Below are 24,560 nucleotides of genomic sequence, written 5' to 3' on the forward strand. Positions count from 1 at the left end.
TGCAAGCTTCAGGCTAGAGGACCAACCTGGCCCAGAGGAGTGGCCCCTGCTAGGGTAACCAGGCACCTGAGCATAGGCCCAATGTGCTGTGGCCAACTCCATCCAAGTCCAGGAGGCTCAGGTGGGAGTGATGCTTGGAGGCAGGCAGGCGGCTGCATCTGTAGACCTCTGATAGGCTCCCCTGGAGTGACTGATGAGAGGCGAGGGGCTAGGGATCCACCCTGGACAGAGGAGGCTTGCAAGACTCAGGTAGCATGTAGGGGACCCAGAAATGCAGGCAAGGGAACAAGAGGACAAATGGAAACCAAGGCAGATGACAAGCTGCATGAATTGGGTGCACACTAACTCAGCCTTTTAAACTCTGCTGACCAACCACTCAACTTAGATGCACAGAAAATGAAGCCGCCAAGAGTAGCAATTTAGGATGATCTCCCTGGAATCCTCATACTGAGCCCCTCACGCCCCTTTCCCCTACCTGTTCTCATCTACCAGGACGTTCAGCTCCATATCCTGGCCTCACGTCTGCTTCTGCTCTTCTATTTGCTCACTCCCCCAGATTTCTTCTGGCTCTTGATTCTGAGCCTCCTGGATGGACTGGAAACTACAGATTGAAGGTATTAGGGTCTGATCTGAGATGGGCTCTTGGGGGGAAGTTTCCTCAGACACTTTCCCCTGCTTATTATCACCTCCAGAACGGAAAACAGATTCCCAGAGGCTTATTTTTTAATTATGTGGATAATCATGTAGAATAGTTCCTTGATATTTTTATTACATGGTAATTACTTTGGTTTCTACTACACTATAGAGATTTGGACCTAATTTATCCAAATGTTAGTTTTCTATATTTCAGCGGTCCAGAGCTCAAATAGCAATTTCAATGTTAATCTCAGTTCTTGGTGCATATCAGGCTCCTCTTTCGTTTGTTCAACAAATATTAATTACTACCTGGACTTGGAGCCCGGTGGGTTTTGAGATGATTTCTAACATCTGTGGTCTGGTATATTATGGGAATTCAGATGGAATCCCAGAATTTAATTGCCTCAAAGCTTCCAATACACCCAATTTGTGATTAATCTGGGACCCTTTTGTGATCCAAGAAGGGACTCACGTTGAAATGAATGTGGGACACTGGAGTTTCTGTTTCTGGTGAAATCTGAGAATTTACTAGTAACCAGAAAGCTAAATTAGACAGTCATGTAGATGCAGTCCCATGCACCAAACCCTGCTTGAAATGAGAACAATTAGGCAGTGGGAAATTAACATGGCTAATTAAATACTAAACATGAACCATAGCAGTGATGATAAAATACTCCAGACCAATAACTAACCCTTTCTGGTCAGAGTAGAAAGAGCTGATGCAGGTATTCAATACGTCCTGGAGGCTAAACTAAGAAATAAATGTTAGGCTGAACTTTCCTGTTCAGCCCCACTTTGAAGGAAATAAAGTTATATTCTGTCACCTGTGATAATGGTGTTGAGGGATAGGGCAAAGGCAGTTCAAGCCATGGAGGCAATTAGAGAAGATTCCAGACGGAGAAGAATCTTTTCTTTTGGTACCAAGTTCTTCTAACTCAGGACAAAGACCCAGGGTGGACCTTGCCCCATTTTTTAAATAGTTGGTTTTCAGCACAAAGGACCAGTTCTCATCATAAGCCCTTCTCTGCTCTGTGACCACATGTAATGCTCATGGATGGCCCCTCTCTACCCTCACTAACCTTAAAGTTTCCACCCTTCACTTAGACTGTGCCACACACTCTACTTCTTTGCTTGGCTGCTTCTACTCATTTCTTCAGACTCAGCTCACATATTAATATCTCCAGGTTAAAGCTTTTCACCAACATGTTCAGCCCCTCCTCAACAACATGTCCGTTATTTGGGATTCTACAACATCTCCATTATAGTAGCTCACGTTGAAAATTATTGTTTACATATATGCCTCCACCATCAGACTCTGAGCTCCTTGGCTTAGCCTTCCTTTTATCCCCAAAGTATGTTGAACTTTGCTACTAGATTCTCAATAAATGTTTGTTGAACTTGACTATACAGAATGCACACCAGTGTAATCATGTTCACAGCAACATGATTCCAAGGATAGTTTCCCACTTCTGACCTGAGTATCACTTCTATAACAACATATATATTCCAAGGCTCTCCTCTTGGGGTAAATGCCTTCCCCCTCTGAGGTACTACATGGGAATTCACAGAATAACTCTTAGTCCACAGCTAGTTGGGACCGTCTTGGTCCACAGCCCTGCTGTCAACCTCAACAGACCCTGACTGCTATACCTCCTAATCCATTCACAGTCTCTATTCTTCATGCGGGAGGCCCCCTGTCAGCTCGTCCCACCAGCCCCTAGTCAGAGGGTGCAAACTACATCCCTGCTCTGGACCCCTGTTAAAGTGATATGAAAAGCCTTACAAAAAATGGAAAACTTGAATTAACAACCACACTTATATGTAGCTTTATATAATTTTCCTATTTCTTATAATAGTAATTAATTTAAAAGTCTTGTTATATATTTTTTCCTAATTGACTATTAGAAATGAAGGCTATCCTGGGTAATCAAAGATAGAATTCCCATAGCTCCAGGTAAAACAGTTGGAAAAGGTGAATGCAGATAGACGGTTGTGATGATGATAATTCAACTGTATTTGCGAGGGTGTCTCCCAGCTGGGTTCCTGAGACGATGGTGAAAGCGCAGATTTTCCAAAGGGGCATCCTCAGGAGGAGGTGGTTGTGGGGAAGAAGCCAACGTGGGCGCTCCTGAGCAAGCCCGATCCTGCCTCCACGCCTCCTGGTTGAGCGCAACTGGTTGTTAACCATGTGGCAGTGCCTCTGAAGCTGCAGGTGGGGCGAGACACGGGGAGAAGTTGAGACAAACTCCTGAATGAGAAGTTCTCATCTGTTCATAAATGGTTCCTACCCAGGGGTCTCCAGATCCTCTTAATGTATCCCATTCCCCAAGTCTAATTAAACAGCTCCAGGAATCCAAAGCTGTGCAGTCTGTTCCTACTTGTCTCGCTTTAAACTGTGCGCTGCCTGTGTTACACAATGATTCATCCTCAATGGAATTAGACATATTCATATATCTGCTTTTGATATTTCCAACCCACCTAAGCAAACTAATGAAGCTTGGAGCAGCCTCAGAGCCCGGGTGCTGTGAATAGGGGGCACCCGGGGCTCAGCGACAGGACAGTGCAGCCGCTTTGCCTGCTCACTGAGAACTGAGGCTCAGTCATAACCTTTCTGAGACTTCATTTCCTCTCTTGGGAAGTAAGCTATATGTGCTCCTTCCTGTGTTTGAGATATTCCTCTGCAACATCACAGAAATAACCATAATCATAAAATAAACCATGAAAATGTAAGGGGTACAGAAAGTTCTATGATGCCTGGGACAGATGAGGCAGCCACATCTTGTGTGATGTTTATGACTACTGTTGTGTGGAAGCCACATGTGGCTCCAGTGTCCAGCCATTCGAACACATACTGAGCATTGACCTTACGCTCAGTCCTGGGTGAGACAGTTTGAAACGGACTCAGCTCCAGAAACCCAGCTTCAGAATAAGTTTTGGGTCAGAAGGAAAATGAAGGTATTTCCCACTTGAAAATTGAAAGCAAATGAGGCAACTTCACTATCTCTGGCCCCAAATTGGAGCAGAAAACCACCTCAGGAAGCAGGGCATGGACTTTTCAGTCAAGCAAAGCAATGTTCAAATCCCAGCTGCATCACTTATGAGCCAGGTAGCGCAGGTTAGTAACTTCTCTCAGCCCCCTTTCCTTACCTGTAATGTTGAAGACAGTGACGTCTCATCAGTGAGGTGGCGATGATTAAGTGAGCAGTGTGTAAAGCTTTTCAAACTATGTTTAGCACATGACAATGGATCAACAACAAATATTTGTTCACACCTACTGTACATTATAAATAAAGTCAGTCACGTGCTAGGTGATTCGCTCAAATAATGTTAGTTCCCATTCACTCTACGATCGTGAAAGATACTTTAGACTTTTTTTTCCAGTTTCCAGGACTCCACTGGAAAAGAAGACTATTATTCCTTGAATTTGGATAAGTCATGTCTTCCTCTCCAGACAAATATGACATATCCAATTTCAACTAGAGTCACCCAACTAAATCTAATTTCAACCAGAGTCACCCGACTAAATGTCCTGTATTTCATGACATAATTCTCATTTCAAATAACCTCCTCTTTGATACTTACAAGTACCCTTGCACTTGTCATCACCCATATATTCATCCAACAGATATTTATTAAGCACTTTCTATGGGGAAGGAAGACTGCCAGCCTGGAATGGAGACCCAGACATAATGCCTACCCTCACAGGCGTCCTTTTGGTTCTGGAGGTATATCACATGGTATTCTTGGGATACGATGCAATATCCCAGGATATCCCACAGGTATCAGGCCTGTGGCGTCACCAGCATCTTCACGGCAATTCATCCCTCTAAATCCCAGGTTGTAATTTTCTGGCCTGCAGATAGCTGATGTCACTGCATGGCCTCATTAACCTGAGGTTTAAAACCAATTGGTCATGAGCCCACAACCATGTAACTGAGTTGAAAACACTCTAGTCTTTAGTCATTGAAAATTCGAAGTTCACCTGTTGCTTCTACTTAGTACTAAGCATCTTTCTGGAATTTTGCCTCACATGACCACTAGGGGGCATTTAATCCCCAACTATACTCCGCAATAATTCTGAGAGTGGTGTTGGGACACTATCAGTCCCTTCCCGGGAAGTGGGGAGTGTGTAGGTGGAGTGTCTGTTAGGCTCAGGCGAAATTCCAATAGACTGGAACTGAAAATAGGACAAACAGGGTGAACTCAAGCATCATTTGGAAATGGTAGTGAGTTATTCATAAATCACCCCTCAAACTTGTATGTGGTCCGTGAAAGTAAGGAAGGAGATAAATCAATTTTTATTGTGTGTATACTATGCATCAGGCACTGAGCTAGAAATCTCCATTTTTATCATCACATCTATTCATCACAAGTATCCTGAGGCAGATTTTATTTTTATCTTCATTTTATCAATGAGAAAACAGGCTCAGAGAGGTTATCATTTACTGATGCATCACACATCCAGCAAGTGGCAAAGAATCTGATTCCACATCAGCCTGGTTTCAAAGCCTACCCACTTTTCTACCAAATCCCTTACCTGATTGTGATGCTCAAATGTCTCTGAACTTGTTTCCTAAATTCCCATTGTCATAATTTTCCAAATCCTCAAAATGCCCTGGGATTTGCGTGTTTATGTGCATGTGGTACATGGGTAAGAATGCTATGAATAAATGATCCTACAACTAAGTGTTTTCATACTTAATGACCCTTGTACTACTTGATGAAACAGAATTTAAACAAGGCTGAGTATAATTTATACACTCTTCATGTTTTATTCTCTCTTGTAGCGCCAACACCTTACACTGTAGACAATTAATTGATGTTGAATGAATTAATAAAACAAATAAATAAACATGGCTTTTAGGAAGACTCCAGAAAGCAACAGTGGGGGATTTCCTCCATCTGGAAGTTTCCTGAAGCCTGTGAGATAAGGTTAGATTGTCTTCCAATAGAAAACTCCAAAGCGGGAGGATGGGGCCTGATTTCACAGGATTTGCTCAGCATGCCCCATAGCCATCATCCAATCCGAAGGAGAATAGACCCTGTCCTGTTTACAGAGTGCCTTGGGTCTACCAACCCAATGCACAGTTAGCGCAAGCTCCTAAGATAAAGGCTCAGCCAAGCCAGCACTGACTGCAACAACCCTCCTGAGGCTTGACTTCCAATTCACTGATACATCTAACCAAGATAATTTGATTTGCAGTGTTTGTGAGTCTGTGCTCCCAGCAGAGCAGATCTGAGCCCCAAGCCTACTTTGAAGAGATTGGATGGCTGGGTCAGGACTGTGCAGTACAAAGATGAAGAAAACAGCCATTCCATGCCCACTGGGAGGCCAGAGAGCTCCTCCACTGGAGAGAAACTTGATTTCTGGAAATCTGAACTTTGGTGCCAGCAGCATAATCACCAAGAGCCATGCAAAAAGCAGACTGTTTACCCACTTCAGTGTTATTTTTCTGGAAACGTGAGCTAACCGTAATAACCACAGGCAGTTAGTTATGTGAAGAAAGAGGAGCAGAAGAGAGATATATTCCGGAAAAAAACGTTAACTTCTACTTCAAAATTACCTGGAGTTCACTCGATTAATTCTCCTCCTCTTTCTAATTCTCATCCAAAAGGCCTTCAGAGGGTAATTTTAGTTGAAAAAAAATTTTGTCAGAAGTAGAAAATAGGGAAGGTTGACAGCCACCTGCTGGAAAATTGGAGGAATCTCTATGAGAGGTCGACAGTCTGAGGGCAAGGCAGACAGCCTCATTTGCTCTCTCCTACGAAGTAAGAGTCTCCCTGGAGAATCAGCAGAGGGGAGACTGGCCCGAGGGGAATTCCACTACAGGAGGAGTCCAGAGGCCAAGACGGGGGCAGATTTCTGCGGGAAGTTCACTGATTGCCACAGACTTCATGGAGGAGAGCAGTGGCCAGTTGCTTTCTCCCAGAAAGAGATGTGGGCATCTGAGCAGGGCCATGAGTGGTGCTGGTGAAGACAGACTCTCAGGGAGGAAAACAGCCCTGTGTCCACTACCTTCCTGTCACCCTACCATCGCCGGCAGAGTAGCATTCCTCCAATGTCTGCGTCCCGACATTGCTCTCTCCCCACTCACCACGGAGATCTGGATTTCTGATCTGGCAAAGAAACGTTACACGCATTCTAACTTTTCCATTCCTTCTCCCTCTGAGGCTGAAAGAGATCAACTTAATACCAGACAAGTGTGGAAATAAACCACCCCCCACCATCACCTGGAATGAGAAAATTGCTGGACATGATACAGTGTTCTGCAATTCAAAAAAAAGAAACTACTTTAAGGCATTGAAATGCTTCTCCCTATGAAACAGATTTCCTGAAAGAAACAGGAAAAAGTCTTAGCAAATCTCTCATTTGCATTCTTAGCAGGGCATGAAAGGACTTTGCATGCCCACACCTGCCACACCACGTGCTCTAGGGGTTCCTTCATCTTTGCTGAACCGTAAACACCCCCAGGACACCATCATCTTCCCTGAGAGCAGACTCTATTAGGACTGTGTTGGGGATATTGATGCCTCATCCCCACCCTGGCATCTATCAGCATCATAATGTCAGTGAGAGCTCCTGCTAACAGTGACTTCCAAGCCACCTAGTTTCTTATATTGGTCCCCAAATTGCTCCACAATTTAAAAAAAATGTAGGTACTCCAAGTTCAAACCACTTTTTTATGTCCAACCACCTACACACCAGCTGCTGAATGGGGAACGTGAGTCTGGTGCATCAAAGGCCTCCCCTGCGGGATCTGCTCCTGACGGCACACTTGCCCATCTATCTCAAAGGAGAGACTTCTCTTACAAAAACTCATTCCCCATCTCCACTCAGAAGTGCCCTTTTCATGATAATCGGTTTCCATTCCTGATGCTTTCTCAATGCCACCCGTATCTAGACTGCTAGAGAAATGAATCATCCAGAAGAATGTGACCCCCCTGGTCAGAAAAGGACCTGAGAAAAAGTACATGGCCTGGCCCTCCAAATGGGAGATGACAAAAGCATGCTGGAGGTGAGGCATCTGCCCCCTGTGCCCTTCAAAATAGCAAAGGGCCTCGACTCTATGGTCCTCCCTCTCCTCTTGTGCACCCACCCTCCCCCCAGCACCACCACAATGCCCATCCTCCCTATCTTCTGCCATTCTGCAGTTTCAAGGCCCTGACTTCCACCCAGGGCCTCAGGAACCCATCCGTTAATCTGAGATGGAGAGCCTAAGTATCAGCTTGATAAAGTGCAGGACTCATGGAGATGCTATCTCCAGCTGGACTTCTGGAAAGGATATGGGCTCGAGGAACAATTGTGAGAAACTGCCTCTAGCCCTGGAACCTGGCAGAGCAGGTTCAGGTTTCCATCTGGCAGTGCAAGGGAATCCCAGTCGTGTTATGCTCAGGGAGAAGTAGGAGCTAAGAAAATCTGGGCTGACTCAGCACGCTTATAGGTTCCCCCTGCTCCCTCAGTCTATATGCTTCCCTACATCTTCAAAGTATTTTTAGTAAATTTAATCCATTTCTTTTAATTGAAATGTTTTACTCCATTGAAAGCATGAAAGTATCACCTTTTATTTAGCCATTCCTCCAACTCACTTTAAAAAAGCAAGTTTCACAATATGTAGAGTATAGTAAATATCAGACTCATCAAACTGATATCCACACAAAAAATACTACATATTTGCTATGGATATGTGTGTGTGTGTGTGTGTGTGTGTGTGCTTGTAAAGTGTTTTTCAAAGGATTGAAAGGACATACAAAGTAATCAAAATGATATTTACCTTCTGGGAGAGGGGAAGTTATCAAAATGGAGAGTGGTGAAGGGATTTGAGCTTTATCTGAATTGTTATACTTTTTTTTTTTTTGTGAAGAAGATTGGCCCTGACCTAACAACTGTTGCCAATCTTTCTCTTTTTGCTTGAGGAAGATTAGTCCTGAGCTAACATCTGTGCCAATCTTCCTCTATTTTGTATGTGGGTTGCCACCACAGCATGGCTTGACGAGTGATGTAGGTCCGCGCTTGGGATCCGAACCCACGGACCTGGGCCACCGAAGCAGAGCATGCTGGACTTAATCACTATGCCACAGGGCCGGCCCCTGAATTGTTATACTTTTTAAAAAGAATTATTCATCTCTTATTGTATAACATAAAATTAATTTAACATAAGAAAAATCGCTGGCCTGATGCCTCAGACACTCAGGAAGTGTATTAGCCAGGATTCTCCACAGAAAACAGGACCAATAGGCATATATAGGAATAGAGAGAGAGATTGAGAGAGAGAGACTTATTTTAAGGAATTTGCTTATGTGATTGTCAGGGCTGGCAAGTCTGAAATCCATGAAAGGAGGAGCAGACAGGAAACTCAGGCCTGATTTCTATTTTACTCAAGGAATTCTTGAGGAAGAACTCCTTCTTCTCTGGGAAATCTCAGCTTTTGCCCTGAAGGCTTTCACCTCCTTGGATGAGGCCCATCCGTGTTATGGAGGGTAATCTGCTCTGCTTAAATTCAAATACTTTCACAGCAACATCTTACACTAGCGTTGACCAAACAACTGGGCATTCCAGCCTAGCCAAGTCTGACACATAATATTTTACCATCACAAGGAGTTTCTTCAGCTTCTTCTTCTGATCTTCTCCTCAAAATAGTAGAAGCTCTCAGATTTCAGTCTTAGACTTGTGTGTTCTTACCAGGATTCTGCCCAGATCTTTAGGGCTGATGTCTCTGGCTTTTGATTTTGGGCTTGCCTCTGGATCACCTTGGTTCCATGCTTTTCACCCACAGCCCATCCCTGCTCCATCCCTGTGTACAGTCTATCCCAGTGCCCTGGCCTTCTGCTGATTCTGGGTGATGGACTTTAAACAGACAAAAAGCTCTGTTTGAAGGAATCGTGAAAAACTCTTCATGAAGGAATTGCGATATTAAATGAGCAGCATTCTGCCTTTTTTTGTTTTTACTAACTATAAATTATTCAGCGGAACTTTAAGATTACTATATTATAAAATTCTGTCAAAGGAAAAAGAGTAAGATAACTCGTAATCACACTACCCTAAAATAACCACTCTTAACATTTTAGTCTACTTCAGTCTTTTACCTACTTGTATAATTTTGCAAAGTTATAATCATACCCAATATGCAATTTTATCATGTTTCTCCACTTACCATTATAAGCATATTTAATGTTACTACATAATCTTCATGGCTGTCGTTGTTAATAGCTACATAATAGTTCACTGAATTGAAGTGCTGTATTGACTTAACTATCCTGTTATCTTTAAGCAATTTTCAATTTCTTCTTACAATAAATATGCACATCTTTGTGATTGTAGTGTTCTTTTTTCACACATTTAATTCTTTCACATGGATTTAAATTACTTGGTCAAAGAATACATATATTTTTTTGTCTCTTGACATATATTTCCAAATAGATTTTTTTAAAGGTTGCATCAATTTACACTGCCATCCATGTAAATAAGGGCCTTTGTGTCTTTGTTCTCTTGAGAGAGAGCTCTGACAGGTGGGGATATGAGCCCAGGAGGAAGACATTCCAGCACCAAAGTCTGAGCCTTGCATTCTGTAAAGTACCCTGGTCCTCACTGGTACACTGGTTTTGTGTTGCTTTGTTTCTCACAGACTGAGCAGTTGATAACTCTGTGGGTCCTCTTTGTTTTCACCATTGTTGGAAACTCCGTCGTGCTGTTCTCCACATGGAGGAGGAAAAGGAAGTCAAGAATGACCTTCTTTGTGACTCAGCTGGCCGTCACAGGTAAGTAACCGTGCAGATGGGGGAGGAGGAAGCTGTGTACAGAATTGCTATGGCTCCTCACTTTCAATTATTTTACCAATAGAAATGGTATCCTATCAGTCCAAAGGCATCAGCAAATGTAGGAGAAATTTCTATGGGAATATAAATCCCATGTTTGAATTTTTCTTCCAGAAAATTTAACACATTTAAATATCTATAAGATCCCATTATAAAAATAGCTCACTATACACAGAATTGAAAAATACTATCTTCAGCACCACCAAAGGGTTCTATAGAGTTTCACTCTTCCTATACACAGCAGCCTCCATAATTCACAAAGGTGGTATTACCATATCATACCGTGTTATGAGCTTAAGGAATATATCCCAGAAAATGGACCAGAATTGTCTCTACTCAATAACAAATGTGAAGCCACAAGTACTTTGCAGATTTAAGTCTGTGGGCATTGTTTTCTAAATGTAAGCAACATGCAACACTACTGCTGGGCATAGTGTAAGGACATGAGACAATATCCAGGATAGACACTGAAATGTGGATGCTGGGAATGGCCAGTACAGTCAAAGTGTGACTGCATCACACCTGGAGGGGGGAATGGTGAGATATTCTTAAGTTAAAAAAAATGATCTGTGAAAGAAAGACCTCACAGAGATGGGTAGAGTCCAAATAGGTAGGGCTCATGTTCAACAGGAAGACATAACCAGGGACAGTCCTATTCCCACAGGCCAGAGAAGAGAGTGGGCAGATGGGATTCCCAGAGGGTCCAGCCTAAGACAGACATGGAGTCCTGAGCTCTGGGAACAAGACGGCGATCATAAGAGTTTAATTTGAGTCAGACTGTAGGGCAAATGCAAAGAATTATTTTAAAGTGTTAAGTGCTAACAAGAAGCAATGGTAGATGACTGTCAGAGAGGGCTGTTTGGTACATTTCCACGTGTGCTGTACTCTCAGTTGCAGTAGTGGCAGTGGAGAGTTCTTGGGAATTTAGTCTTGAGCCACAGTACATGAAAAATACAACACTGTAACTTACAAGAGAACCATAACCATACATTGTTGATAGCCTGAAATTCCCCCACTTCTCTCACAAACAAAGTGTAGACACCCCATTTGCTTGAGCTGGGCTACGGTGACCAGGATGAAAAACAAAGGCACTATTGATAAATAAAGAGATGTAAGAGGAGCCTGAGTTACAAAGGTGGGGCTTATGATGGGGAAAACTCCTTCAGGCTTTCCTATAAGCAGGAGCCCCATTTTTCACTCCTATGATTGTAGGAGTAAAGAGTAATTAGGATTACCCAGCAAGTGCTGAGATGCAAAATCCTTGGATGAGGGTGTGTAATAACTTACTTTCATTGTATTTCTTCAATTGCATTCTATGGAACTATGTGTTCTTTTTTAGAGTGTAAGAACTTAGAGGTGGCAAGGATGTCAGCGTGAAATTTAAAGTATTGTCAAAAATAATCATTAAATGAATAACTGAAATTTCACCATCTATTTTCAAAGTCGTGTGTTCTATTCGAATCCATAGTCTGCTGTATTAACCTAGGCTTAATTTTTCGTGAATGTTTATAGTCTGTTTTTTGATTTGTTAATTTCCTCTGGAAAAACTCAAGAGGTCAGATCAGGAGGATTTCAAGTGAAGAATTCTTGGAGAGGAAAGTTTTGCCATCTTATTTAAGATATTAAAATTTGCTCCATACGCATTTCACCATGATCTCAGATCCTTTGGTACGGGAGTTGAGAATACACATCTGAGTGTTCAGTATATATATAAAAGTTACTCAGGTATCAACTGAAGGATCCTATTCTTTGAGATTTATATAAATTTGATTTGAGTCCCCTATCCCATGTTAATGTACTCACCAAGATTTCTTCAGATTTTCTGGGCTTTATATTCTTACTCATCACGTCTCGTTCTCACTTCCTAACTCCGCTGAACTGCTCCCTTTCACGGGCATCTCACCTTCCCAGTTAGTCTTTTTTTTTTTTTAATCCATACTGACCCTAAGAAGGCACTCAGCTCACTTTTTTTTCATTTTCTTTGCAATCACCCACAGAAACATGACTTTTTACTTTTAAAAGACTTTACCAAATGTTTCAGGCAACAGAGGGAGATTTCATTATAGCAAAGTAAACATATTAAAATGGAATATTATATATTATATATAACTTGCAGCTACCACCAGAAATTTCTCAATTTACCTTGCTGTAGTCTTTTGTCTTATTTTCACTTTTCCACTTTCTCTCTCCTATAAGTACCTATTTATCATATGCCAAGGAGTTTTTTTTCCTACTCTTTTCAAACCATGACCTTGGGGATACTACATCTTCAAAAAAACCCAAAAATATTGGGCACTTTTTTTTTAAAAAAATGAAATTGCTCCCTAAAAAAGAACCCTGGAGCCAGTTACAAAAATAAATAAACAAACATACACATTTATGTTTATACTTACATATGTCATGGCTAAAAATAAACTAGTCTGACTTATATATAACTGTAAGATACATAACAATAGTTCAAGAATATATTACGTGACTTCTGCTTTCAAAAATTTTGAACTGGTTCATTTAAGACCAATACTTTTACCTACAACAATTAGAAAACCTGGACAAACTGTAACCACTTGTTAGAAGGTATCACAGAACTACCAAGATAGCTAAGAATTGAGAAACCAAGAGGCTATAGAGCAGGGAACCCTGAGATGTAAGTCCAATATTTGGCAGCACTATTTCTCTCAAGGCATTAGCTGATTTAAAAGCAGAGGCTGGGAACCTAAGAAGCTGAGTAGACCTTTTGATAGTCTCACTAGACCAACTGAGCAAAAATACCAAAGTGTAGGGGCTTTCATAAATACCCTTTGGTTTCTACTGAGAAAACTGAAGAGTTACAACCTACAAGTAAAGGTGAGCTGAGAATAGATCAGCCTTCACAAAGACTGAAGTACAACTCAATCCCTGACTGGAGTAAGATGATCTACCTCTGCACTTAGTCTAACGGTCTGCAAGGTGCAAAAGTAAATCTTCTTTAGAGCATCATAACATCATCAATAGCAACAAATTAACTATAATTTTTCATGTACAATGTTCAGCACTTGATTACAAAATAACCAGGAGTGCAAAAAGACTATAACTGACAAAAAAACAAGAAAAGTATACAGTAAAAAGAGTTGCACAAGAGGTTCAGCTATTGGAGTTATCAGACATAATTTATAACTGCTATTAATCTGTTTAAGAAGCTGAGAGGTAAGAGGAAAGATTGAATATCATACAACATATACAAACAGAAAATTTAAGAAGAAAATATGTAAAATGACTAAAGTTAAAAATACAATAGATGGTTTTAGTAGCAAATGAAACATAGCTGAAGAGAAAATTATTAAGCTGCAATACAGGTCAGAAAAAAGTAATCAGATTAAAGCATGGAGAAATAAAAAACGGAAATACAGGGGCCGGCCCGGTGGCGCAAGCGGTTAAGTGTGCACACTCTGCTGCGACAGCCCAGGGTTCGCCAGTTTGGATTCCGGGCATGCACCCATGCACCGCTTGTCAAGCCATGCTGTGGCGGCATCTCATATAAAGTAGAGGAAGATGGACATGGATGTTAGCCCAGGGCCGGTCTTCCTCAGCAAAAAGAGGAGGATTGGCAGATGTTAGCTCAGGGCCAATCTTCCTCACACACACAAAAAAAGACAGAAATACAGAAAGAAAATAAGAAACATATGGTCACAGCAAAAAGGATTACCAGAAAGAAATAAGACAGGCTGGACAGAAACAATATTTGAGGATATCATGGCCAACAATTTTCCCAAATTCCCTAAAGAGATCAAACCACAGATTCATAAAATACCATAAAGGTAAACAGGATTAAAAAACAAACAATCAGGGCCAGCCCCAGTGGCCTAGTGGTTAAGTTCAGCATGCTCCACTTCAGTGGCCAGAGTGCAGTTCCTGGGAATGGACCTACACCACTTGTCTGTCTGTGGCCGTCCTGTCACGATGGCTCACATACAAAAAAGAAGAAGATTGGCAACAGATGTTAGGTCAGGGCAAATCTTCCTCAGTAAAAAGAGAAAGATTAGCAACAAATGTTAGCTCAGAGAAAGTCTCCCTCAGCAAAAAAGAAAACAATCAAACAAATATAAAAAGAATTACAATACATTAAAATGATGGGATTAAGTAAAATCTCTGTAATCTTGAATTTGAATTGGAACTATCTGTGTTAAATCATGGTATATTTTATGGTTAAAAAGAGTTATTATATTTTTAGGATACATACTGAAAACGTTTACAGGTAAATTAAAAACGTGTCTTGGATTCACTTCAAAATTATTTGACGGCAGGGTTGAGTACACATAGATGACAAAATTGATAATTATTGGAGCCTGATGGTGAGTACATTCAGTTCTTTATACTTATACTATTCTCTCTATTTTTACATATTTTTGAAATTCTTCATAATAACAAAATTTAAAACAAAAAGAAAAAATATACATGATAACAATGGGACAAAAGAGGTATTTGAGAGTTAAAGACTTTAAAGTCTTTGGATTGTCTTGGATGTAGTAAAAGCACTAATTTACATTAAACATTTATAAGTCAGGGACCCAACAAAATCTATAAAATTCAAGTACCATCTAGTAAGTAACCAAAGAGAAAACTATGTGATTTCAAAATGTTTGATTATTTAAAACTTTTCAATTATAGTTAAAAAACATTTTATAATTTTCACAGGTTTCTTATTTTCTTCCCAATAGTTCTAAAAAGCTATTATTGAAGTAAATGAGTCAATATAAGAATAGTTTACTCTTATCTTTTCCTCTTCCTCCAAACCACATCAAACACTTTCTATTGATTAGCTTTCTTATTATGCTCCCAATCTCTTTTACCTCAGATAACAGACTCTATTTCATGATTTTTTTAAGTGCTTTGAATGCATTCACTTGCATTTTCCCCTATACTAAATGATTTGGGGGTACCTATTGCAATAATACTTCAGAACTTTAAAAAAAAAAAAGTCAGGGAGATGTGTTGAAATCTCTAGAATAATCTTTTAAATTGTAAAAAAGTATATTACTGGCACTCTAAAAGAGATGTAAAATGAAATATTTAAAATATACAAATATATATATAAATTTACATATGATATACATATGTTATATGTAAACTAAAAGAAGTTAAGAAAGGAGAGAGAAAAATATCAGGATTACTGGAACAGGTAGGGCAAATAAGTTGGTACATTTAACCTCAAATATATCATTAATTGCTTTAATTTTAAATGGACAAATACTTCAAATAAAACAAGATTGTCAGAGTAGATTAAAAAATACCTATTTTAATCTGCTTATAAAAGATGTATACCTTAAACATAAGGATACATGAAAATTTAAATTAAAAGGAAAGTGAAAGGGCAGCAAAGTAAAAGGATAAAAAATAATAAAATGAGAAAACACACACTAAAAGAAAGCTGATGCAGGGTGTATACATACATCTAAAACTCAGATATTCACTGTGCTTCTTGGAATCACTTGTAGCCACGTGTTTTAGCATTTGTTTTGGTGGGAACACGAAGACAGGAGGACTTCCAGCACTAGTTTGTTCTATTTATAGACCTTGATCGTAGTTACATGGATATGTTCCCTTTGTGATAACTCACCAAAGTATATATTTATGATTTGTGCACTTTGTGTAGTTTATTTCAATAAAACGTTTGTTTACAAAATACATCATCTCAATACAGAGCAAGGGTTTCAATCTCAATTACCTTCAGGAGTCGAGCAGGTAGTGTAAACGTGTGAAAGAGCCCGGGGAAGAGACAAGCAAAGATGGAGACTGAGGTGAACTGGAGAGTGAAGGCTGCACCTAAAGGCACTCAAACTCAGTTTTTGTCAAACACTGTGCCAATTGAATGAACCACACATGCAGGCCAGATTTGGCCTATGGGCCTCTGGGTTTGCAACTGATTTTTAAATCAGAATTTGAAAAGCTTGTGCCCTCATAAAATTCTAGCCCACCCCTAAAGTATGAATGCCACCTTCAATATGTGAGTAGAACATTAAGCTTTGGGGTGGGGTTGGGGAGAGTGAGGGCAAAGTGAGAGCTTAACGTTTATAAAGGTTTAGATAAATCACGTGTTTGACCAAAGATTTAAAATTCATTCATTCATCTCAAAGTTTTAAAATTCATCTTAAAGAAGACGCTATATCAAGACTTTCTTCTCCAGTTTCTTTCGTTATAATTAAAAAAAAATTTTTGAACTGTTATGTGCCTCAGGAACACTAACAATGCGATTGAAAATATAAAGGAAAATTCCTAATGATATCAAATCCAGCCCACATAAGCTAAAGTCTTCATGATTATCAGATGATCACTTAGATTGAGGAGAAAAGTCAAGATCAACCCATACTCATATCTGCTTGTCACTAAAACTCTTCCATCAAAGGACCATGTATTGGGCTTCTCCATATGAGGAAAAAACAGTGACAAGACACTGGCCCTATAACGGTGATATTATAACAGAGGCTGATGGCTTAAACTCAGCATGAATGAGTTGTTCTCACATAAAGATGCTCCTATTATTAGTGTGTCCCTGCAATGCCAATATATTTGCATAAATACAGCTATAATCGTATAGGTTTTCCTCTTGGCATCAAGAAGGGGATGTCTTAGTCTGCACAGACTATCATAACAAACACCATAGACTGGGTGGCTTAAACACTAGACGTTTATTCTCTCACAGTTGGGGAACCTGGAAGTCTGAGATCAGAGGAGTGCCAGCCTGGTTGGGTTCTAGTGAGAGCTCTCTTCCTGGTTTGCATAAGGCTACCTTTTCTCTGTGTCCTCAATGGTCTTTCCTTGGTGCCTGCATATGGAGAGAGAGAGAAAGCAAGCTCTGTGGTGTCTCTTCTAATATGGACACTAATCCTATCAGGTCAGGGCCTACCCTTATGACCTCATTTAATATTAATTACTTCTATAAAGTCCCACTGGGGATTAGGGCTTCAACATGTGAATTTTGGTGGGACACAAACATTCAGTCCATAACAGAGGGAAAAAGCTAGGTGCATCAGAGGATTACAAATGATTCAGAACGGGTGGAACACAGTGTGGGGGGATGGAGATCCTAGATGAAAGATAGTAGGAAGAAGTGAGGGGTAGTGGTAAATGTGAGCTTCATATGCCTTGTGAAGATGTTCAGGCTTTACTTAAACACATTCTCTGTCCTGCTAGCTTTGTTCAGGCCACCATCACATTGTATGGGGATTACTGCAAAAGCCTCAAGATATAGGAAGTGAGAAAACAGATACTTAAATTAACCCATAGCCAGGTTTTGCTGGTAAGAGAGGAACATAGGAAAGCAAAGAAGTTAAACTTGTTGTCAAGAGGGTGATACAAATGTTGGACCAAAAGGACTATGGCTATAGAAAGAAATCAAAGTAGGGCAGGTCAGAAAGACATAGAGACAGTGGAGGGTTAAGGAATGAGAGGTCTCCACAAAGTCTTAAGGTGAGTTTAGTGAGAGCACCTGAACAAAAGAGCTAGAAGGAAGTGAAGATGTGTTCAAGAAGCAAGATATTCTCAGGTGAATATTGCAGAGATGGTGTAATTCATTGTGTCTGTTGTACTGGGGAGCTAAAGTGAAGTGGCAGGAAAGTCATTAGCAAACAGGGCCATAATAATGGAAGCTAAACTTTATTAAATGCTTACCACGTACCAGCCTCTGCGCTAAATGCTTTATGTGGATTATCTCATTTAATCCTCACCATAGTTCTATGACCTAGCCCTGCCATAATCCCCTTTTTACAGACGTTGAAATTAAGGCTCCAAGAGATTCAGACCTTGCAGTGCATGGTGGAGGAGATATTCAAACCAAGGCAGTCTTTCTTCCAATCTTGAGCTTTTAATCATTATAGGATGCACCTCCCCAAGGGGCCAATGTGTGGGGTGGGTAATCCATGGGCACACTGAACCACCTCAGGATAATAGAAACCTGGTTAGATGGAGCAAAATTGGGAGCCTGGTGCCAACATATTTAATAAATGAGTGGGACTGCCAAGTTGGAGCATAAGAGTAACTGTAGGTAGGAAGATATGAGAGCTGAATATAAGCTCAAAGGATGTTTGAAAGTTCTGTGATCAGTTAAAAAATATCTGTAGCTGACTATTTGGCTGGATGTCTAGCCTGCACAGTGGGTGCCAGGATTGCCTTATTAGTGGACAACTCCCCACACAGGACAGGACTCTAGGAGGTCCTTCTGCCCCATCCCAATGCCTCTCAAACCTGTTGACATCAGCTGAAACGTCTGTCACTGGAGAACCACTTCTTTGATGCCTGTTAAAGTGAAAATACTCTGAAAACAGACCTCATGCTTCACTTTGTTCACAACTTCCCGGTGTGAATGAGCTTCTGAGAGCTCTTAGAAAGAGAGGGTCCTGGGGCCCGTGGATAGCAAGGGGTGAGGAGGTGGCAATGCCATTGAAGACGAACTGCACCCATTTCAAACTTTTTTACTTCAACTCCTTTGGGAGGCATCGGGAGTTTATATAAAGGCAAACAAAATTTAATGGTTCCAAATTCTGGAAAGAGCCAGATCTGGCAGCATTTTTAGTTTTCTATTTTAATCAACACTCCAAATGAAGATTTAATATTTTCAAAGTATCTATTCTCTGTCAACTACAAAATCACACTTTAAAATACACAAAAATTTCCACAAACTTACCGCTCAGAATGAACATTTGGCTTTGCCAGTGTTTTAGATTAGTCAGACTTGAGTTTGAATGTCAGCAATTCTACTTCTTAGATCTGTGGCTTTGGAAAAGTGACTTAATTTCTCTAAATATCAGTTTCCTAATCCAGAAAGTGGGGATACCTCCCAGAGTTGTGGAGAGGGTTAAATGAGATAATATCTATGAAGTGCCTAATACAGTATGAGGCACAGAGTAATTGTTCAATAAATGCTAGCTGTTAGTGCTACCACTGGAGTTGTTTCATTCATTGAAATGAAATAAATGAAATGATTAATTTGAAATCCTTTCAGTCACTTGCTGAAGAGTGAAAGTTCTCCAAAAGGCCTGAAATTAATTGCCACCCTCAACTGATTGGCTCTTTTATTCAGGACAAGGTACTTTGCTCAGATGTGTCTTTGTCTCTCAAGTGTTGCTTTGAAGGGTGACTAAACCTTTTTCATATAAACATATTCTTAAATCATCAGATTTAACTGACATCATCAGTGACACAAATATTTGGAAAACTAAATTCAGAGGCATTATAACTGACTCTTCTGAGGAAGAAAAATAAGTGCTTATTATTTGATAAAGCAAAACTAATGCCCTTCATTAAATAATATTTTCCATCATGACCCACCTCCTGAGAACAGCCTCCTACTTACAGACCAGTAGCCTTGAGTGTTTCTTTGAGGAACATTTTGATTTCCATTTGGTCTTTTATATATTTAGTTGGTGAATCAGTTGGAATTAGATTCAGCCGCACATCCATAAAATTCAGATAATGGTGGCTTAAGTTTATAAGGATTTATTTTAACCTAATGTAAAGAATTCTGGACGTAGGCAGTCCGGGGCTCATATCCTGTTTCCTTATCACTGGGGACCCAGGCTCCTCTATATTGCTACTCTATTAAAGCACTTTCACCCTCAAAGTCAGCTCCTGGTATGGATGGCTCTTGGTTCAAGATGGCTGCTAGAACTCCTGCCATCGTGCCCAAATTCTAGTTGACAGGAAGGGAGAGGAGAGGAAAGACAAGAGGGGCCCATGCCAGCTATCTGTCCTCCTCTTAAGTGGCATTCCTAGAATTCCCACCCATTAGCTTTTGCTTGTATTTCATTTGCCATCTCTAACTGAAGAAAAAGCTGTTTGTTTGCTTGTTTGTTTTTAACCTGGGCCCATTGGCCAGAATAAAATCAGATTTCTTTTCCTAAGGAAGAATGAGAGAATAGAGGTAAGTAGCAGTCTCTGGCATAGCTTGTCTTCTATAATTTCCATCGAGAACTGAGTTTAGACAATGAATATCTGTTTGACCACCCATTCCCCTGCTTTGAGAATGCTTCCTCCAGAGGGCCATGCCCTCTCTGACCTCTTATCTTGGCAGCCAGCACTTTGCATGCCCTCCAGACACTGCAGTGACTCATTGGGTGATTGTCCCTTTAAGTACATAAACTGTTGTTGACTATTTGCATTTCCCTCCCAATTTTGGCTATTATCAGCAATTCTGTAATGAATATTCTCACAATTAAATCTTATAAGTATTTATTATTTACTTAGGAAAGTTCATAGAAGTGGACTTATTGCATCAAAGAAATACACTTTTGCAACTTTCAAATTGGCCAATGTCTTTTGGGTCACCAGGTACTAAAAGATGATGGAAAATGTCATGAGACAAATGCTCTAGAAGCCGCCAACATAGATCCACACTGAGTCTTGTTTAAAAAAGTCCCTGAAAACAAAAACCTTATTGGCTTACAATAGTTATAGAATCATCACCAGCTCCTTGAGGGCAGGGATTTTCTCTTCATCTGTTAAGGATGCTTACACACCTACTCAAGTATAATTTGCTCATTTTAAAAAGGAGTGTTTTCTTCCATCCTAGCCAGTGTGTTAGAGAAGAATCCAAACCTAATTTGTCTTTTTTTTCCATAGTGACTATAGCAGCATTCATGTATTTGTGAAAACAAAGAACACATCACTTACTAGAACATTTGAATGGAAGAAGTGTTTTAATTTTGCTTCTGTACATTTTAACTCACTTCCCTCTTCTCCACATTTCTGACCCCTTCAAAAAAGTCTTAACTCATTCTTCTCTGTATATTCCATTAGGAATTTTGGCTGTAGGATTAGTCTTGAGAATGGAAGGAAACTAGAAGATTTTGAAGCTGCACAGTCTGCGGTTTTCAGCACTTCCATTCTAACAATTTTCTGTATGAATTTAATGACTGTTTATATTTTACAAGCTAAAGTGCCAATTAAAATTTATTAGTCATTTCTCATCTTCAAGACTGACTTGTCTGTTTTATTCAAATGCAATAAAGAACGGGAGCTAATGAGAGCAACTCCCGTTGTGTGTTCCACAAAGGAAAGATAGAAAACATATTTTTTGGCACACATTCAAGTAACTTCCTCCTTCTGATAGGGCCAAATCTTCTCATATTGGTAAAGGAAATTAGCTTTGCCTCAAAGCACTCTCTGGAGAGCAATTTACTAATGAACCAAGGAATTCTCCACCCTCAAAACCCTCCTGTTAATTATCTGACAGCAGAGAATATTGAGAGGTTCAGCAAGAGAGGTGAGACCAGGAGTGTTGAGGTGTCCAAAGCCATATGTGGAGTTCACTACCACTTTCCTATGCTGATTTAATTCATTTTTTTCCTGAATTTTTTAGTTGTATACTCAACTCATTTATTTTAATTCTGCTCATTCACTTATTTTTTTCAGCTTTATTGAGATAAAATCTGCAAATAACATGTGTTAAGTTCAAGGTATACAAAGTAATGATTTGATATATTTATATTTTGTGAAATGATTACCATAATAAGTTGAGTTAGCATGCATCACCTCTCATAGTTATAATTTGTGTGTTAAGAACTTTTAAAATCTACTCTCTTAGCAACTTTCAAATATACAACACAGTACTGTTGACTGTAGTCACCATGCTGTACATTACACGTCCAGAACACATTCATCTTGTAACGAGAAGTTTGTACCCTTTGACCACCTTCATTCATTTCCCCCACACCCCAACCCTGCCTCTGGCAACCACCAATTTGTTCTCTGTATCTGTGAGTTTGGGGTTTTTTTATTCCACATATAAGTAAGATCATACCGTATTTGTCTTTCTTTGTCTGACTAATTTCACTTAGCATAATGCCCTCAAGATTCATCTATGTTGTCACAAATGACAGGATCTGCTTCTTTGTTATGACTGAATAACAGTCCATTGTATATATGTACCACACATTCTTTATCTATTCATCCTTTGATGGACACTTAGGTTGTTTCCACGTCTTGGCTATTGCATATAAAGCTGCCATGAACATGGGGGTGCAGATATCTCTTAAAACTCGAGATTTCAGTTCCTTCAGCTATATACCCAGGAGTGGAATTTCAGGATCATATGGTAGGTCTATTTTCAATTTTTTTTTATTGAATGAAAATTGGAACATATCATGTAAGTTTCAGGTATTTTTAGTTTTTTAAGGAAACTCTATACTGTTTTTTTTTTAATTTTCATTTGTTTATTTTTTTGCTGAGGAAGATTCACACTGAGCTAACATCAGTGCCAATCTTCCTCTGTTTTGTTTGTGAGTCACTGTGACAGCATGGGCATCAGTGAGTGGTGTAGGTCCATGCCTGGAAACCAAACCCAGGCCGCTGAAGTGGCGCATGCCAAACTTACTCACTAGGCCATGGATCCAGCCTCTCTATCCAGTTTTCTATAGCAGCTGTACAGTTTACATTCCTACCAACAATGTACAAGAATACGGATTCCCTTTTCTCCGCATGCTTACCAACACTTGTTATCTCTTATCTTTTTGATGATAGCTATTCTAAGGTGAGGTGATATCTCATTTTGATTTTGATTTGCATTTCCCTCATGATTAGTGATGTTGAACACGTTTTCATGTACCTGTTGGCCATTTGAATACCTTCTTTGGAAAATGTCTATTCACATCCTATGCCCACGAATTAGATGGATTATTTCTTTTTTGGCTATCATGTTGTATGTATTCCTTATATATTTTGAATATTAACCCCTTGTCAAATAAATGGTTTGCACATGTTTTCTCCCATTCCGTAGGTTTCTTTTTCATTTTGTTGATCATTTCTTTTGTTGTGCAGAAGGTTTTTAGTTTAATGTAGTCCCACCTGTTATTTTTGCTTTTGCTCCTTTGTGCTTTGGCTGTCATATCCGTGAAATCACTGCCAAGACCAATATTAAGGAGCTTTTTCCCTATTTATTCTTCTAGGAATTTTATGATTTCAAGTCTTACATTTGTCTTTAATCCATTCCAAGTTAATTTTTGTGGGTGGTGTAAGATATCAATTTCATTCTGCTGCATGTGGTTATCCAGTTTTCCCAGCACCATTTATTGGAAAGACTACCTTGTCTCCATTGAGTATTCTTAGCTCCCTTGTCAAATATTAGTTGACTGTATATTCATGGATTTATTTCTGGGCTCTTGATTCCATTCCATTCATCTACATGTTTGTATTTACGCCAGTACCATACTGTTTTGATTATTATACTTTTGTGTTATAGTTTGAAATCAGAAAGTGTGATGCCCCCAGCTTTGTTCTTCTTTCTCAGGATTGCTTTAGCTATTTGGGATCTTTTGTGGTTCCATGTGAATTTTAGGATTTTTTTCTCTATTTCTGTGAAAAATGTCATTGGAATCTTGATAGAGATTGAATTGAATCTAATGATTGCTTTGGGTAGTATGGACATTTTGACAAGCTTAATTCTTCTAATCCATGAACAAGGGATATCTTTCCATCTATTTGTGTCTTCTTCAATTTCTTTCATCAAAATGTCTTATAGTTTTCCGTGTACGGAGCTTTTGTCTCCTTGGTTAAATATATCCCAAGTATTTTATTTCTTTTGATGCTATTATAAATGGGATTGCTTTCTTTATTTCTTTTTCAGATAATTTATTGTTAGTGCATAGAAATGCAACTGATTTTTGTATGTTGATTTTGTATCAACATACAGCGGGTAGAAATGCCCACCGAGCTCCCTTGCCAGATGGGGCCACCAATCTTAAGAGCTATGGCCTTTTCAGATGGGCAGAGCCACTGGCTAAGATCTCTGTTAAGATGTAGCTGTGAGGAGAAATGCAATCTGCCAAACTATGACCACTGGTTACTGTAAGTCCTGCCCTCCATATCTGTTTGTGTCTGACCCCCAGTCATCAAGCCCTACAGATTTTTCTGGTGATCTTTGTGAGGTGAGACCCTGGTGGACCTCCTGGGAAACATCTTACAACATTGGGGGAGCTGGATGTCCACCTTGGGAACTTTTTTTCCCGCTGGAGAGACTCTAGGCCCAGGGGAGCCCTCTTGGTGTGGCATTGGGCCTGCCTGAGGAAAGGTGATGCAGTCAGAATGTAGCCACTCCTCTCACCCTTCTAATGTGGTCCTTCTTGGTCTCTGTGGTCCAGGAGAGT

General features: G+C 39.9%; 1 protein-coding gene across 2 annotated transcripts in view; it reads left to right on the forward strand.

The window, feature by feature from the left end:
* Nucleotides 1-24,560, forward strand: part of NPSR1 (neuropeptide S receptor 1) — a 156,001-nt gene that overhangs the window by 20,017 nt on the left and 111,424 nt on the right. For both annotated transcript variants that reach the window (XM_004418834.2, XM_014784483.2), the window contains exon 2: nt 10,260-10,392. In XM_004418834.2, the coding sequence (XP_004418891.2) occupies nt 10,260-10,392 (133 nt within the window). The remainder of the gene's footprint in view (nt 1-10,259; nt 10,393-24,560) is intronic.

The sequence above is a fragment of the Ceratotherium simum genome, chromosome 1 (genome assembly GCF_057802395.1).
Source record: "Ceratotherium simum simum isolate JZ-2026a chromosome 1, ASM5780239v1, whole genome shotgun sequence".
NCBI classification, from domain to species: Eukaryota; Metazoa; Chordata; class Mammalia; order Perissodactyla; family Rhinocerotidae; genus Ceratotherium; species Ceratotherium simum.